This window comes from Choloepus didactylus, chromosome 1 (assembly GCF_015220235.1).
Source record: "Choloepus didactylus isolate mChoDid1 chromosome 1, mChoDid1.pri, whole genome shotgun sequence".
Lineage (NCBI taxonomy): Eukaryota > Metazoa > Chordata > Mammalia > Pilosa > Megalonychidae > Choloepus > Choloepus didactylus.
In genome coordinates this window covers 100,446,791-100,462,471 of record NC_051307.1, presented here as the reverse complement: position 1 = coordinate 100,462,471, position 15,681 = coordinate 100,446,791, and the positions used below count along the sequence as shown (strand labels likewise).

Below are 15,681 nucleotides of genomic sequence, written 5' to 3'. Positions count from 1 at the left end.
GTGGGCGGGGGAGGTGGAGAGATGGAGTGTAGCTGGTGGTGGGGGATGTTCTATGATTACACAAATTTGGAATAGGAACCTGCCACTAAGAAGGGGCAAAGGGATAGTTTTCCAGAAGAGAAAGAAGGTGCTGTTGCCAAGAGATCTAGACAGGGAAGGTTGTGTCTATTTCGGGGAGACAAGAATGTCACAATTTTGTTTCAATGTGTGACATACTATAAAAGAGATGTCTGGCAGACGTCTTTATCACCCTCAGTAGTGTTTTTGATGAATGAATGACTCAGTTCCCCCAGTTGGATATGAACATTCTCTCCTCTAAACTGGCCCGAGATTTTACCACCTGTTCTCTTATTCGGTAGGTTCTATAGGGATTTTTTCATGCTCATATATGATCTCCCTCTCATTCTGTGTGAGAAAAGAGTGCCTGAGACGGACTCAGATACACAGTAAGTATCCTGTAGAAATCTCACTCCCAGAACTACAGCACAGAACGCTGACTACACCGCTGACAATAACGATTATGTTTTGGGTGATGCCGTGGCCTTTTTGTTGAGGCCTTTGGGACATTAGGCTTTCAGCTGAAGACGACCCTCTCGTGGGCCGGGAATCAGGGCCCAGGCGCGGGGAACAGCGGGGCCCCAGCTTCAGAAGCATCACCGAGCACAAAGGAGACAGCAAGGAGGCAGCAGCGAGAGCTGATCTCCGTTCGCCAGCTTCTCACAATTGCGGTTACAGACCTGCAGCTCCCCTCCTCTCCCTCCCTCCACCCAGGCCCGCCCGCCCGCCTTTCTGTCTCCTCTCTCCCTCCGTACTGGACGGCCCGAGGCCATTTCCGGGCTTTGGATATCTGGTATAGATCAAGGCTGAGGGCTCAGGAGCAGGTGGCTGCGGTGGGGCAACTGCACCGCCAGTTTGGTGCGCCAGAGGCCGTCTCTTGCAGTCTTTGTTGTGGATCCTTTCCTGGCCGGCCGGCCGGCTTCTCCCTCCGGGCCTGCGCGCGCTCCCGGACTTTGCGCCGCGTGGGGCGCTGCTGTTGCGCTCCGTGCCCCCTCGGTGCCAGCCGCGGCCGGGAAGCGGGCGGTGAGGGGCAGCCGGGACCCTGGGCTAACATGGCTGAAGTCAGCATCGACCAGTCCAAGCTGCCGGGAGTCAAGGAAGGTAGGTAGGGGCCAGGGTGTGAGGCGCGCGCGGGTCCCACCCTTCTCCAGGTCGGGTTATCTCAGGGCAGGGGTCTGGTCATTTCAGGCCCCGCGGCCCTTAATGTGGCGTCCGCCTAATGCTGGCCTGGTCTGGAAATGAAGGGAATCGAATTTAGGCTCTCCTGTGGTACGTTGGGCAAGTCATGTTTTGAGCTTCCATTTCTCTCTATGTTAGAGGGGTGGGTGAAGATAGGAAGCACCACCCTCAGCAAATGGTTGTACGAATGTTCTAAATAATAGCAAAACGATCACACTAAAACACTGGACAAGCGTGACCTATTATTCTTAAAAATCAAGGCCTGCCCTAACTGGCTTGGAAACTAGAAGTGGGGAGGGGTTGACATTCAGTTCTTGTGGAACCTTTGTTTTGAAACATGACTCTTTCCCTCCTCCTCTCTGTACTTTTTCTAGCCCAGCGTCTGGCTGGCTGAGTTTCCCACCTTACTCAAGGTTTAAAAGTTTAGTCTTGGCATTGCCCTGGCAGGCAGACAGGAAGCCACTGTAAGCATTTTCTTACAAAAAACTGAGCCAGGGAAGCTGGAGATTGGTGACTTTGATTTCTTATGGTTCCCTGTACTGATGTCCAGGAAAATAAAGTTTGGTTAGTACTGGCCCCTTCTTCCCTGGTCTTCATCAGCTGTCCCGGGACCTTTGGTGCTGGATCACCTTAACTTTTAGTTGTCTTTGGCTTTTCTTTGGCCCTAGGAAGCATCTGAGTTCCTGAGTGCCATCAGCGTTATCAGAGTGATATCAGGGCTGCCTTTATTGTGTGTGTCATGTTTCAACTGAGAATGACGGCCTGAGGTATCTTGGGAAGTGGAATTGAAAATAAGAATTTTTGCTTTCTTGGGAACTGTGTGTTTCTTTGCCAGTTTGATCAGATCAAAATTTTGGGTACGTGGCCAACCCAGAAATCCCAAGGGAATACATTAGTGACTGCTTGACTGTTTACCCAGAATTCCAAATACTGGGAGACAGACTCAGTGATTCTATATAGAATCTTTAATGAGGCGGGGTCTCCTATTGTTCTTCAAGGGTGTTAGAGCTAAGGCCTGGGATTTTAGCCCTGGTAATTTTCAACCGTACTCTTCCTCCTGGCTTGGTGATAATACTGTCATTCACATGTAAATATAGTTTTCACATCAGTGTCAAGATTTCCCAGCCTTAATAAATTAGAAAGGTAAATCACCACTTTGAGAATCCTAGTCTTAGAGATTGTCTGGTTTTCCCTTACCTTTTGGTTATGAGGTGTGTCATGAGTGCCTGCTTGTGTGTGTGTTTTTTGTGCCTCAGGAGAAAAAATGATCCTTGTGTAGTGTATAGTACTTCCTTGGGGTGGGTGATGTATAGAGTGAGAATTGAAGGAAAAATAAAACCTTACACATTAAGTATTTATCCTGTAGTGCAGTCCCCCTATCCATAGCAGTGAACTGGAAAAACTCACTTTCTGTATATGCATTTATGTTACCCCTAGGTCTTTTGGCTTCTTACCAAGATATAAATGATTTATTCTAGTGTATTCTTTCTCAGTGAGTTGCACACACACTTTCTGTCTCAAATTGTAATATTTTTCCATTCCTAAACTTTAGAATTCAACACATTTGAGTTGGCTCTCATTTTGCCCAATATGGTGCCTGGCAATCAAGCTTACATAAACTGTTAACTCTGCAAGGGAATTTAGTGTGGCTATTTCATATATCCTCATTAAGTCAGAAATAAATATTTATTGATTTTTGATCAATAAAATCAAAATCAATTTTTTTTTTATCAGAAATGTTGAGAATATCATTGTTTAAGTAAGCATCTGACTTTTCTTTTGAGGTTCCAAAATTGTTAAGGGGCATGATACATTGTACTAGGAACTTGCTAATGGTAGTGAAGTTTTTGGTCTAGGAAGTATTCAAGTCTAATAAAGTGCTTCTTCCTCTAATATAACTCTTAATTATGGCCCAGTTACTCTATAACAATCTCATTGGACATTAATTAAAAAGAATAAATACTGGTACTCATGATCTGGGTAAAGCACTCACAAACATTGAAATTTTTCTTAATACTGAAAGTATAATTAAGTTTGAGAAGGTTTAATAATTTAATATTCTGGCACAGATTTTTGAACCCCAGTTTTTAAATCCCTGTTTTTGCCTTCTTCTTTACTCTTTCTAATCTAAACCTTTTGTGGGTTTATATATAATTACAATTTGTTATCATGGAGTAGATTCCAATAGAGATTGAGAATAATATTGCAGTCAATGTCTGTCCCTTGGAATTGCCATTTCTTTAGGGCCTTGGGGAGCCCTATGATTTTTATCATGAACATCTCAAGAAAGGTCATGGGTAACAGCTAACATCAGGGAATGGCAATATTTGAAAATCTTTTCTAAGTTAAAATTTAGTGCTTGCTTACTTGGTTTTAAGGAGATTAAAGATATACATCGTTTGGACAGACTTCCTTTCATCCCCCTGCCCCCCTCCCCCCAACCTCACCCCAACTATGGTAGTAGTTACATCATGGGAAATCTCTCTCAAAATAGGAGACAAAGGGAGATTTTTCAGTTGTAGGTAAAAGAAATTGTCAACTAAATGTCAGCATGTACATAATTATTTGTGGTTTAAATGCATTTTTGTGACATCTGCATACTTAATTGAAAATACTGTTGCCAATGTTTAGGAATAATATTTTATATCTTCTGAAATATTTGAAGGTCTGTGCAACGAGATTTGAAATAATCCCCAGCCATTTTATTGTCAGTAGGTGTATCGAAATGCAACATACAATCTGTGAAAGTTAAGCAAAAGAACAGGCAGGTTCCAACAATATTCTGAAAGTGCATTAGTTCAGATTTCAGAGCGCAGAATATACTTTTCTAAAAATGAGCACTTTTAATCGGTTGACATGTCTTAGATTTTTGTGCCACTTTTAGCTTCTTTACTGAGTCTTCTTTCTATAACAGCAATCAAGACTCCCCACTTTTCCTTTTGGTTCTCTCCAGTCATATTCTCATATAACTACTTAATTTGAATTGTCCACTTATCACTGTAATCTTGCCCTGTTTCCTCATCTGACAAAGATATCATATTATTATAAAGTTTTGGTCTGAGAATATTACCCTGTCCTTCAAAGCAATTTCTATACGATTTATCATTTCCTTTGCAATTTCTTAAACACTAATGTTTTTTCACTTTTAGGCACTTAACAGTTACATTCTAACCCTCCCATCTTCTCCAAGTATCCACTTTTCTTTCTTTCCTTACAGCAGTTTCCCAAATCTCGTTTTTCATTATGTATTTTCACTATTCTTCAGATGGAAAGTTCTTCTCTATCCAAAGTTGGTTAACTTTGTGTGTGTGCATGTATATGTGTGTTTCACATCGGAAATCAGTGCACCTAGGAGTGATTTGTTTTTTGAAATATAGATAGCTGGCTAATCTGAGAGCAAATCCTTTTTCTTTAGTAAAATATAAAATTTGATACATTTTCAGAAACATCTATATAAGGAAACATACTTAGAAAAATGTTGATAAATTTTAGGTCCAGGATAGTCCAGTACTTTCTTAATGGCATAAATCCTTAACTTTAAGGGTAAACATACAAAATTGTGTCTGGTGGAAGTTACCAAGTAATCCCAGAGACCTAAGGCTTATCATATCGTCTAAAGTGACTGCAGTGTTTGTGAAATGCTTGTGATTGTGAAATGTGAAGTGTTTGTGAAATCTGGTTTCAGGGAAAATTCCTTTTCCCTTTTTTACAAAATTCTACAGCAGTTTTTGATTTTTGGTGAAACCATGGCTGGATTCCATGAGGTTTGTGTCTTATTTAGCTTTCTTTACCCTCTTCTGGTTTCATGTCTTTCATACAGCAAGCAAATAATCGGTAAATATTTGAATGAATAAGTGAATGAATGAGCGAATGACTGAAGACATTATTAGATAGTCCCTTTTGGTTTAGGAAAACTATTTCTGGCATAATGAGTTCATATTCCTTCTCCTTAGAGTACAAGCTCTAAAAGGCAGAGATAATAACCTTTAACTATGTGTATCACATGTAACACCAACATTAAGTTTATAAAAATTTTAATGTGTTTTTTCTAATATTTATTTTTTCATAGTTGCCTCTTGTAAATAGCATTAATCCAGCTTAGGTTTGTGTTACATAGAAAGTCAAAAAAGTAATTCCATAATCTGCATTCTGGCCTTGGAGATAATCATTGTTAAGAGTAGAATTTTAGTAAAAACATTTCTAAAATGCAGTTTTGTGGCTTTTATTTTTATTTGAGTTATAGATTTAATTTTTTTCTTAAGTGCAAAGCAAAATCACACAATTTGGGGCCTGAAAGGAATCTTAGATAAGATTGTTTTTAAAAAATAATTTATTGTTTATCTGCTGTGTGCCATGTATTTTGCAGGGGTAGTTCCACAAGAAAAAAAATGTCCTGTAGTATGTGGACATCTTGTTGACTGTGTAGAGGGGCACTTGTGTGTGAAGTTCAAAGTGTTGCTGTAAAGAACTTTTAAATCCCTGTGTGCAACAAAAGTGCCTGTCACCTTAGGGAAAAAAAATCTTTCAGTATATTGCTGCATGCAATAATTTATTGAATGAATAAATGATTTTTTTTTCCAATTGAATGTAGCCACTATGTGTAAAATAAAAATGCTTTTAAAAAATATTTCTGAAATCATTAAAACATTTTTTTCAACTAACAGGTGCTTAAAGAACAATTTCTCCCATGTGGGAAACTGTAGAGTTAATTGATATTTTATAAAGGGACTTCAGGATAGAAAACATTAAAAACCACTGATCTAGGCCAGCCTCCTCATTTTCCAGATGAAATCTGAGGCCAGAGAAGGAGATATGAGTGAGTTCTACTGAACCACTGAGACTAAACAGATAGGCACTGGCACGTTGGGGCTTCAAATTAGAACATTTTAGAACTGTGAATATTCACAGTTCATTCTTGCTTCTTCCTTCCTTCTCCTCCCTCCCCTCCTCTCCTTCCTCTTCTCTTCCCTTTCCCCCTTCCTTCCTCTTCCTTTCCTCTTCTCCCTTCCATCTCTCCCTCCCCAGTCTTTTAAATTGTTCTTTAGATATGTAAGATTCATTCCTGATGTGTTTCATTTATACTGTCATATGCTTAAAACAGTAGAGTGAAAATAATGAATGACAGAACAATTGCAGAGTTTTCTGGTTAGTTATTTTAGGGATAAGGTTTCATGTGGATGGAAATGAGGTAAAATAGATTTATTTTATTCTTTAATTAAAAGCATTTTTTAGGTATCATTTTTGATTCAGCAAATGAATTATTGGTGTTCTCTACCTGAAAAAATCACATTAAAAAGTGCGTTTCTTTCATCTATACTCAGAGACTGAAAGGGTTAATGTTTAAAGGTTTGTGACACTTTAAGATGAAATAAAGTATACTCAGAGAATAAACTCAGAGAAAACCATAGGTCATGGTTTTTCCTTAGTTCTTGTTACAGATATAGGAGCTTGTACTGAGATAAATGAATTTTGCCAGGGTTATAGAAGTCAATATTATATTCTGCTGTTCATAAAGATAGCAGATATACATATAAATAAATAAACACAGACACACACACACACACACACACACACACCATGAAACAAGAAATCTCGCTTCTCTAAGCACAGAAGTATGTTTAAAATATGAGCTGCCCATACCCATAGGGGAAAAAAATAAAGCCTTATAACAGCTATATTTGCAATTTCAGAGGTAGCCCCTGGAAGTGCCATTGGATTAATGTTTTTAACTGATGACCTTGTGCTTCAAAAATACAAAGTTAGGTTACCCTAGATCTTGATAAGACTTAAAAAGGATAATTAATTTTTATATTCAGAAGGATCTTGGAGATTATTTAGTCTATTGATTCCCAGGTGTTTGAATTTAGAAACAAGTAGAACTTCATAAATGAAAAATCAAAGGGGGAGACTATAGGGAACTGACTAAAGAGTTCCCACTCTTTAGTAAGGACATGACAAACAAACAAACAAAAAGCAGTAACTCTTTCCTTTTGCCATCATTTCAAAAAAAAGAACAAATTAAGATATATGCATGTGCACAGGATTAGTTAGTTGACAACCATACACTGTCATAAAAACAGTGAAACTTATATATTATTATATATGTATATGTATGTATATGCATATATATATGTGTGTATATATATGTATATTTATATATGCTCCTTTTTTTCTTTTTGTTTTAAATAAAACAAAAAGTCAGGTTCATTGAAGTGTAATTTACCTAAAGTAAAATTCATCCTTTTTAGCAAACAGTTTTTGCAAATGTATGTAGTCTTGTAACCATTACCAAGATAGAGAACAGTTACATAATCCCTAAAATTCTTGAACCTCTTCCCTCCCGCAGGTCCTGTCCCTGGTAACCACTGATTTGTTTTCTGCCCCTATAGTTGTGCCGTTTCAAAAGTGCCCTTTTCAAAAGGTTTTTTTTTAGTCTTGTTTCTTTCTCTTAGCCTAAGATATCTGGTATTATGTTGTTCTGTGTATCAGTAATTCTGTTCTTTTTTTATTGCTGAGCAGTATTCCATTGTATGGCTGCAGAGTGTGCATACCCATTCACTGATTGAAGAACATTTGGTTTGTTTTCAGTTTCTGCGGTTTTAGTCACTATACATTTGCATACAGGTTTGCGTGTGTGGTTGTGAACATGTTTTCACTTCTCTTGGGTGAGTACCTAGGGAGGTATTGCTGGGTCATATGGTAAATAATGTTTGTTTAACTTTTTAAGAAGTTGCCAAACTGTTTTTCAAAGTGACTACTGTTTTGCATTCCTTCCAGCAATACATGTGAGTTCCAATTGCTCCACAGCCTAGGTATTGTCTGGATCTTCCTTCCTTCCTTTCCCTCCCTTCCTCCCCTTCCTCTTCCTCTTCCTCCTCTTCCTTGCCCTCCTCCCCTTCCTCCCTTCCTTCCTTTCTTATTTTAGTCATTTTAATAGGTATGTAATGGCATCTCAGGTGGCTATCATTTGCATTTCCTTTATGACTAATGATGTTGAGCCTCTTTTCATCTGCTTATTTGCCATCTTCTTTGTTGAAGTGTCCTAAACTTATGCCCTTTTTAAAAAAATTGAATTGTTTTCTTATTATTGAGTTTTGAGAGTTCCTTATGTATTCTGATGTATAAGTCAATTGCTTTTAAAGCTTGGTTCAATATCAGAATGATGTGGGAGCTTTGTTATAAACACATTCCTACCCCTACTTGATAGCAGCTGAATCTCTTGGGGATAGGCCCAGGAATCTTTAGGTTTTATACGTGTATTATACACTTGGACTTATATAGTGGTCATTTAAAAACTGCTGACTGAGAATACTGTGGTCACCCTAATGCAGGGATTCTCCCATACACTATTTTCTTAAATTTGCAGGGGCAACTCGTTTCTCTGACATTGTTAAAGAATGAGCAGCTTCTTTTTTTTTCCCCCTAGTAATTGAAATTTGTTCCTCTGAGAATAGGGGTCTGCAGACTATGGCCCGTGGGCCAGTTGGGCCAGTCCATTGCCTGGTTTTGTACAGCAGGTGAGCAAAGAATGGTTTTTATATTTTTAAATGGTTGATCAAAACAAAACAAAACAAACCAACAGAAGAAGAATAATGTTTTGTGACACATGAAAATTATTTGGATTTCAAATTTCAGCGTCCAGAGGTAAACTTTTATTGGAACATAGCCGTGCACATTTGGTTACATACTTTGTGGCTGCTTTCGTGCTACAAACCTGAGCTGAGTAGTTGTGACAAAGACCATATGGCCCGTAAAGCTTAAAATTTTTACTCTGATCCTTACAAAAAAAGTTTGCTGACTCCCACTCAAAGACCAAAAAAAAAAAAAAAACTTTTGTTTTTAAGAAGAAAAAATTTACATTCCATGTAAATTTCTAGGGATGTCAAAATTAGATAACTAAGTAGGTAGAATAGGTAGAAATCTTAAGTAAAGTAAAAGCATTCCATGGGACAACTGAGTGAGGATCTGTGGGGCTTTCTTTTTTTTGTTTTTTGTTTTTTTTAATTCATTTTTATTGAGATGTATTCACATACCATGCAGTCATACAAAACAAAGCGTGCATTCAGTTGTTTACAGTACCATTATATAGTTGTGCATTCATCACCAAAATTAATTTTTGGCATTTTCATTACCACACACACAAAAATAATAAGAATAAAAATTAATGTGAAAAAGAACAATTAAAGTAAAAAAGAACACTGGGTGCCTTTTTTTTTTTCTTCTTCCCCCATTTTTCTACTCATCCATCCATAAACTAGACAAAGGGGAGTGTGGTCCATATGGCTTTCCCAATCACCTTGTCACCCCTCATAAGCTACATTTTTATGCAATCGTCTTCAAGATTCATGGGATCTGGGTTGTAGTTTGATAGTTTCAGATATTTACTGCTAGCTATTCCAATTTATTAGAACCTAAAAAGGGTCGTCTATATTGTTCATAAGAGTGCCCACCAGAGTGACCTCTTGGCTCTTTTTGAAATCTCTCTGCCACTGAAGCTTATTTCATTTCCTTTCACATCCCCCTTTTGGTCAAGAAGATGTTCTCCATCCCATGATGCCGGGTCTACATTCCTCCCCAGGAGTCATATTCCACGTTGCCAGGGAGATTCATTCCCCTGGGTGTCTGATCCCACGTAGGGGGAGGGCAGTGATTTCACCTTTCAAGTTGGCTTAGCTAGAGAGAGAGGGCCACATCTGAGCAACAAAGAGGCATTCGGGAGGAGGCTCTTAGGCACAGTTATAGGGAGGCCTAGCCTCTCCTTTGCAGCAACAGTCTTCCCAAAGGCAAGTCCTGTGGTAGACGGCTCAGCCCATCAAACCACCAGTCTGTGGGGCTTTCTTGAGTAAAGTACGTGGGTATCCAACGACTCAACTTTTTTTTTTTTTTTCAGGAAGTGACAAATTTTGAGTATTTATTACCTTTGCTTTCAAGGTAACTTATTAATTGTAAGTTTACATAATTTACTTTTTTTATAATTCAATTTTATTAAAATATATTCACATACCATACAGTCATCCAAAGTGTACAGTTGTTCACAGTACCATCATATAGTTGTGCATTCCTCACCCCAATCTGTTTTTTGATCATTTTCCTCATACCAGAAAAAGTGAAAATAAGAATTAAAAGAAAAAGTAAAAAAGAACACCAGATCACCCCCCCCACTCTATTTTTCATTTAATCGGCTCAACTTTAAAAAAGGTTTGCTTTTTTTTTTTTTTTTTTTTTTGCTTATTTTTTATTACTGGCTCTTTTCAAAACTTGTTATTGACCTTTGCGTGAATGAAGTATCACTTGGTCTTCATGGAAACTTGTTATCAGAACTATTTAGGCTGATTTACCACAAACTCTGAAGGTTTGATGTATGTTGAGCATTTCCAGTCCTGATACAGCTTTTCAGTGACCAAATACCAGGGGAGGTTACCCTGGACTTTTTTGGCTTTTGTTTTTCTAATGAGTCATAAAGGCTGAGTCACTTGCTGTTAGCTTTACTCTAGTAAACTGCATATAGTAAGTATGAATGATTTATTAAAATATCTTTCCTTGTTCACTGCTTCCTCATCAACAACCAAATTTGTTTTGTTTATTGATTATTGAGGAGCCCTTGATTTACTTTTTTTTCTTCAAGATTTACTTTAGTTGAGCATTGCGTTCATTAATTTTTGGGTACCACCTTCCCACCAAATACTTTAGTCTTTTCTTTCATGTTTTGAAGTTTTATGTAACTATAGAATGATAGGGTTGGCAAATACTGTCGAAAACTCACTATTGTCTAGAAGGAAACCTGAAGCAGAGAGAGAGAAAGAAGGAACTCAAAGATCCTTGTTCCTAGACTGTGTTCTTGCCATCTGCACATCCTACTCTTGGCCTAATGTCTAGGCCAGCAGGTATTTTGGAAAGAGCTGTTCCCTCTCGATGTCTGCATTTGTCTAGAAAGGTTTTCCTATCCTGTCAGTGATTGCTGGATTGTAACTTGCCAAGTGTGCTTCTGTTGTTTTCCCAGGTTTCTGTGGTCAGATCTCATTGTTTCAAATTGGGCTTTAGTGTATCCACAAAGCATTTCTTCTTTTGCTTTTGTAGTTATTCCATTAAACTTCCACAGGGATGATCTTTAAAAGGTTGTTTTGGCTATGTGTGGATGTTGGAGGGGAAAGACTGTAGATAGAGAAAAATGGTTATGGAGTTATATACAGACTCTAGTTTACTGTGCTTTTAACTTCCCTGAATTCTAGGAAGTTGGTTTCAATGCACTTGAGCTCCCCACACTAATTGACTAGTGGGGTTTAAAGGCAGGGCTGCCAGATAATTTGTAAGCCAAAACCTGGCACGTTGTGAGTAGTAAGGGGAGTTACTAATAATTTGACCAGAACAATAGAGCTGGAAGGTGGGACATTGATGAAATACCGCAGGAAGTTGGATATGGTGACTAAGTGATATTCTTGTTACAAAACCCTTTCTGATTTTATAAATTTCAAGTTTTCATTGGCAGTTAAAACCTGAAGGGTACCTGTCTTCCATAGACTGTCCTGATGTTCTTAATTTTTTTCTTTATTTCATAATTGATTACTAAATGAAACATGAAGTCTGCTTTATGGAATATAGGAGAAATCACTGGAGATTCATTTAGTTATTCATACTTGGTTTATTAGTTAGTTTTCTTTCTGTTCCCAGTTTATGGATTTCCCCATGTATTTCCCCAAAATTCAGGTAACAGATGTTGAATACATTCACACAATTGAAGGGAGGTAAGAAGTGCACACATTTCTGATTCCTACCTCTTCATCAGTATGTATTAAAACTAACATTCACCGTCCTTCTTTCCTGGGTATCTCTTCAACCCTCTCTGAAGTATTCATTCCCTTGAGCTCCATGTCTCAAACCCTGTATTGGCCTACTAGTTCCCTCAAGATGCGAGTGGTAGTTAATTGATCTCAGTATTTCTTAGGGTCCTTATACATAGGAGATGCTCCAGAAAACTAGTTAGAATATCTGAGAACTTGTGTTCAGAGGGCAATCTGACCATAACTAACTCAATTAATGACACTAGAATAAGAGATATGATCATGTGCCTGAACTCCCAGGGATGTGAGGAGAGGACTAGGAGCAAGTCACTTTTGCTTTTTATTGTATGCCCTTTCCCATTTCTTGAATTTTTACAGGAGGCTAATTGATGTTGAGATCAACTCAAGGCCTGGAAACAGTTAGTTTCCTTGGGAGCAGTGATCTTACCTTTTTTTTTTTTTTTTTACTTATTTAAGACACTCTTAATGTAGTCACATTTTCCAGAAATATGATATGGTGTCATTTTATTGTTAACAGAGGATCTGTTTCATTTCTTAGATGATATCAGAATTATTATATATACTATATTCTCCTTTAGATATATTTTTAGATATAGGGAGAAGGATCTTATAAAGTTCTAACTAAACAAGTAAAAAATAGCATGTATTTTTAAACTTCTTGACTATAAGAGAAGATAACTGTAAAGAATCTGAAAGTTTTGGGTTGGGAACTAAAAGATGAATGTGTAGATTGCAAACTTGGAATGATTTATGATGAAAAGAGAGGAAAAAACTTGAGCAAAAAAGTCAGCTCAAGAGATTTTGCTTTGGGGATGAATGGAATTTATTTCTTAAGTAAAAATATAAATTGAATAGCCATCATTTATAGAATGCTGGTTGCTGAATGTTCAGGGTCAACTTAATGTGAGTTTGTGTCTGCTTCTGTATTTCAGTGCCTAGAACAGTCCATATAACTGCCCAATCAACCCTTTTTTTTGAATGAATGAATTTATTAGGTTCATTCTTCTTAAAGATTATATAATTAGCAAAATGAAAAGAATCATTGTTCTCATCCAAGTTTTCTTTGATTTTAATTCATTCTTACTTTAGAATGGCTTTCTGAATTAGGGCATACTATTTAGTCTCTTTCAGCTTCATATGGTGTATTTAGATGTTTAACACTGCTTTAAAAACATGCACACCTACAAAAAACAAATCTATGTGGATTTGTGATAAAAAGTTTTATTAGTTTTTAAAAAATGATCAAAATAATTTTTGACTCCTAAAAAACAAGTGAGGCAAGTGAATCTTCTTGAGCAGAAAGGCATTTGGACAGCTTGACTTCCTAGGAGTTCACAGGTAATAGGCTGCTTCTGATTTTCTTTCACTTCTCCTGTAGGTTAACTACATGATAATCAAGTATGCAATAGAGTGTACTGATGGCAGTTGCAGAAGTAAATTTGTGGCAAAGTCCAGGGCATTTAGAACACATCCCAGTTGAACTTAAAATGTAGGTGATCTTAAAGGAGCATTTGGGGCCTTTTGAACATGGAAGATCTTAGCTTTCCCAAGCTGTACTTTGATCATCTGGACCCAGGAAAACCTTTTAGTAAATGACCCATTCCACAGTTGTTTTCATTGGACAGTTGGTCTCATTTTAGCCTGATACTGAGGGTTCTGTGAGAATTTGTAGTAGATACAGGAAGAACCTACCTTTTTATAAGGCACCAGATTTGATGAAAGGTTATTTTATGATTTACTGGTGATTAAAGCTACTATTCATATGGATAAAAGCAGATGTTTGCCATTTTGTGTGGTATAGACAATGAAAGCAAGAACAACTGTGAAAAAAATACTATCTGGTGCAGGAAAAAGTTAGCACATCAGACATCGTATTGGATAGGCTTTGTATAGCCTGTGATTGTCACATTTTTAGATGATGTTTTAGATGATGTGTTTGTATTGAAGAGATAAATGTCTGTCATTTATGCAGAGTCAACTGTATTTCATTTCAACATATAATATCTAATTTGGATGAGTTCTTAAAGGCAATTTAGACTGTGTCCTTACAGATCAGGTTGTTGAGGCTTTGATTTGGAAGGTGATTTGTCAAAGGTCACTTGATGAGCTGCTGACAAAACCAGGACTAAAATTCTGAAAGGTATCTGCACTTCAGAACAGGCTCTTTGTACCTCAGCTTGTTTGTACCTAATGTTCCACAATAAAGACATTATATGTCTGTAAATTGGCCAAGAAATAATCCACATTTCCTACAGTAAAGATGCAACATGTCTTGTGGTTTTGGCAGAAAGCTTTTGCTAGAGCAACTCAAAGTACAGATAACAGGAAAGTCCATCTAGTTTTGATCATGATGAAAAATTTTAACCTACATGTTAATATGCTAGTTAGATTCTAACTACCATTCTACCATTGTTGATAGTGATACTTTGATGATTTTTCTATTTCAGTAAACTATAAACACATAACTTTCACATAGAATTCTACTTTGTTTTCTAATCTTGGACATTCAACTGAAAAAAGTTTGAAATGGTTGTGCTTATTAAACATTCTAGACAAAGAGATTTCCCTTTAACTCAGGCCATCAATGAATGCAGGAAACATCTTCTCCCTCAACTAGACATATGAGATTAGGAAGAATTTTATGCAGTTTTTATATTGTAATCCCTTGCCAGGAAACATTTCCACAGATTCATAAGAGGAAGTGTTGATTGCATATTTCAGTTTACATTCTATATTGGAAAAGTGACTACCTCTATGTTACCTGTGACTTAGTGGAACCTGGCTAGAAGAAATACTTAAAGAGAAAATAACTAACTGTAAGAATTCATTAACTCTGATGCTGCTGATAATAATTTCTATTTATTGAATTTTTTCTTATTGAGCTGCAGACACTCTTTCCCTTCGTATACCTTATTTCATTTGGTCCTCACAACGTTTATCCTCATTTTACAGATGAGGAACCTTAAGTCCAGAGAGATTAAATAATTTGCCCAAGGTCTTTTAGACTGTAAGTGGCAGAAGCAGTGTTTGAATCCTGATTTGCATGACTTCAAAGTTGATGTTTTCCTTCTCCAAAATACTCTTTAAACATTAGACAAAATCCAAAACAGAACCATGTTGCCGCTTTATGTATATTCTGTTTAGTTTTTGATTATTGAAGAGTTGTTAAGAAATCTCAGCTTCCTTCTTACTGAAGTTTACCACTGTAATTGTCAGCTTTAGTTTTTGCTTCTCTTTTCCCAAAGTACTGGCTGAGTTTCCAACCTTCTTTGGAAATAGAGAAGGGGACAACCATCAGAAACCTAATTTAAGTACTGCTAAAGTGAACACAAATTTCCTTGGGGTTGAGGGGGAATACTCCCCTCAGATGAACTACTTAGGGCACCAAAGTGGTTGACCAACCCATTCTTAAAATCTCTAATGAACAGCCTGTTATTTGTATAGGAATTTTCTGGGCCAACTTTGAAACACAGGGCCAATTCCTTCCAATTTACTATTGGGTCATCTTATTTTTTGTATTGAGTGTAGTCACAGGGGATGAAGCCTGATTTTCATGTAAACCTACTTATATTATAATTAGCATAGTAAATCTTCTGATCTTCTTGGAGGGGTGGCATTTGAAATATTTCCCTATATTGTATAAAAA

The 15,681-nt window shown here is 37.3% G+C and overlaps 1 protein-coding gene across 4 annotated transcripts in view; it reads left to right on the top strand.

Moving 5' to 3' along the window:
• Positions 1 to 783: 783 nt before the first annotated feature.
• The window catches only part of CCDC50 (coiled-coil domain containing 50), a 104,257-nt gene continuing 89,359 nt past the window's right edge, over positions 784 to 15,681 (top strand). For all 4 annotated transcript variants that reach the window (XR_005217307.1, XR_005217306.1, XM_037838269.1 and 1 more), the window contains exon 1: positions 784 to 1,158. Coding sequence is in view for 2 of the 4 variants with exons in the window: in XM_037838269.1 (XP_037694197.1) it covers positions 1,110 to 1,158 (49 nt within the window). In the remaining 2 variants the exon portion in view is untranslated. The remainder of the gene's footprint in view (positions 1,159 to 15,681) is intronic.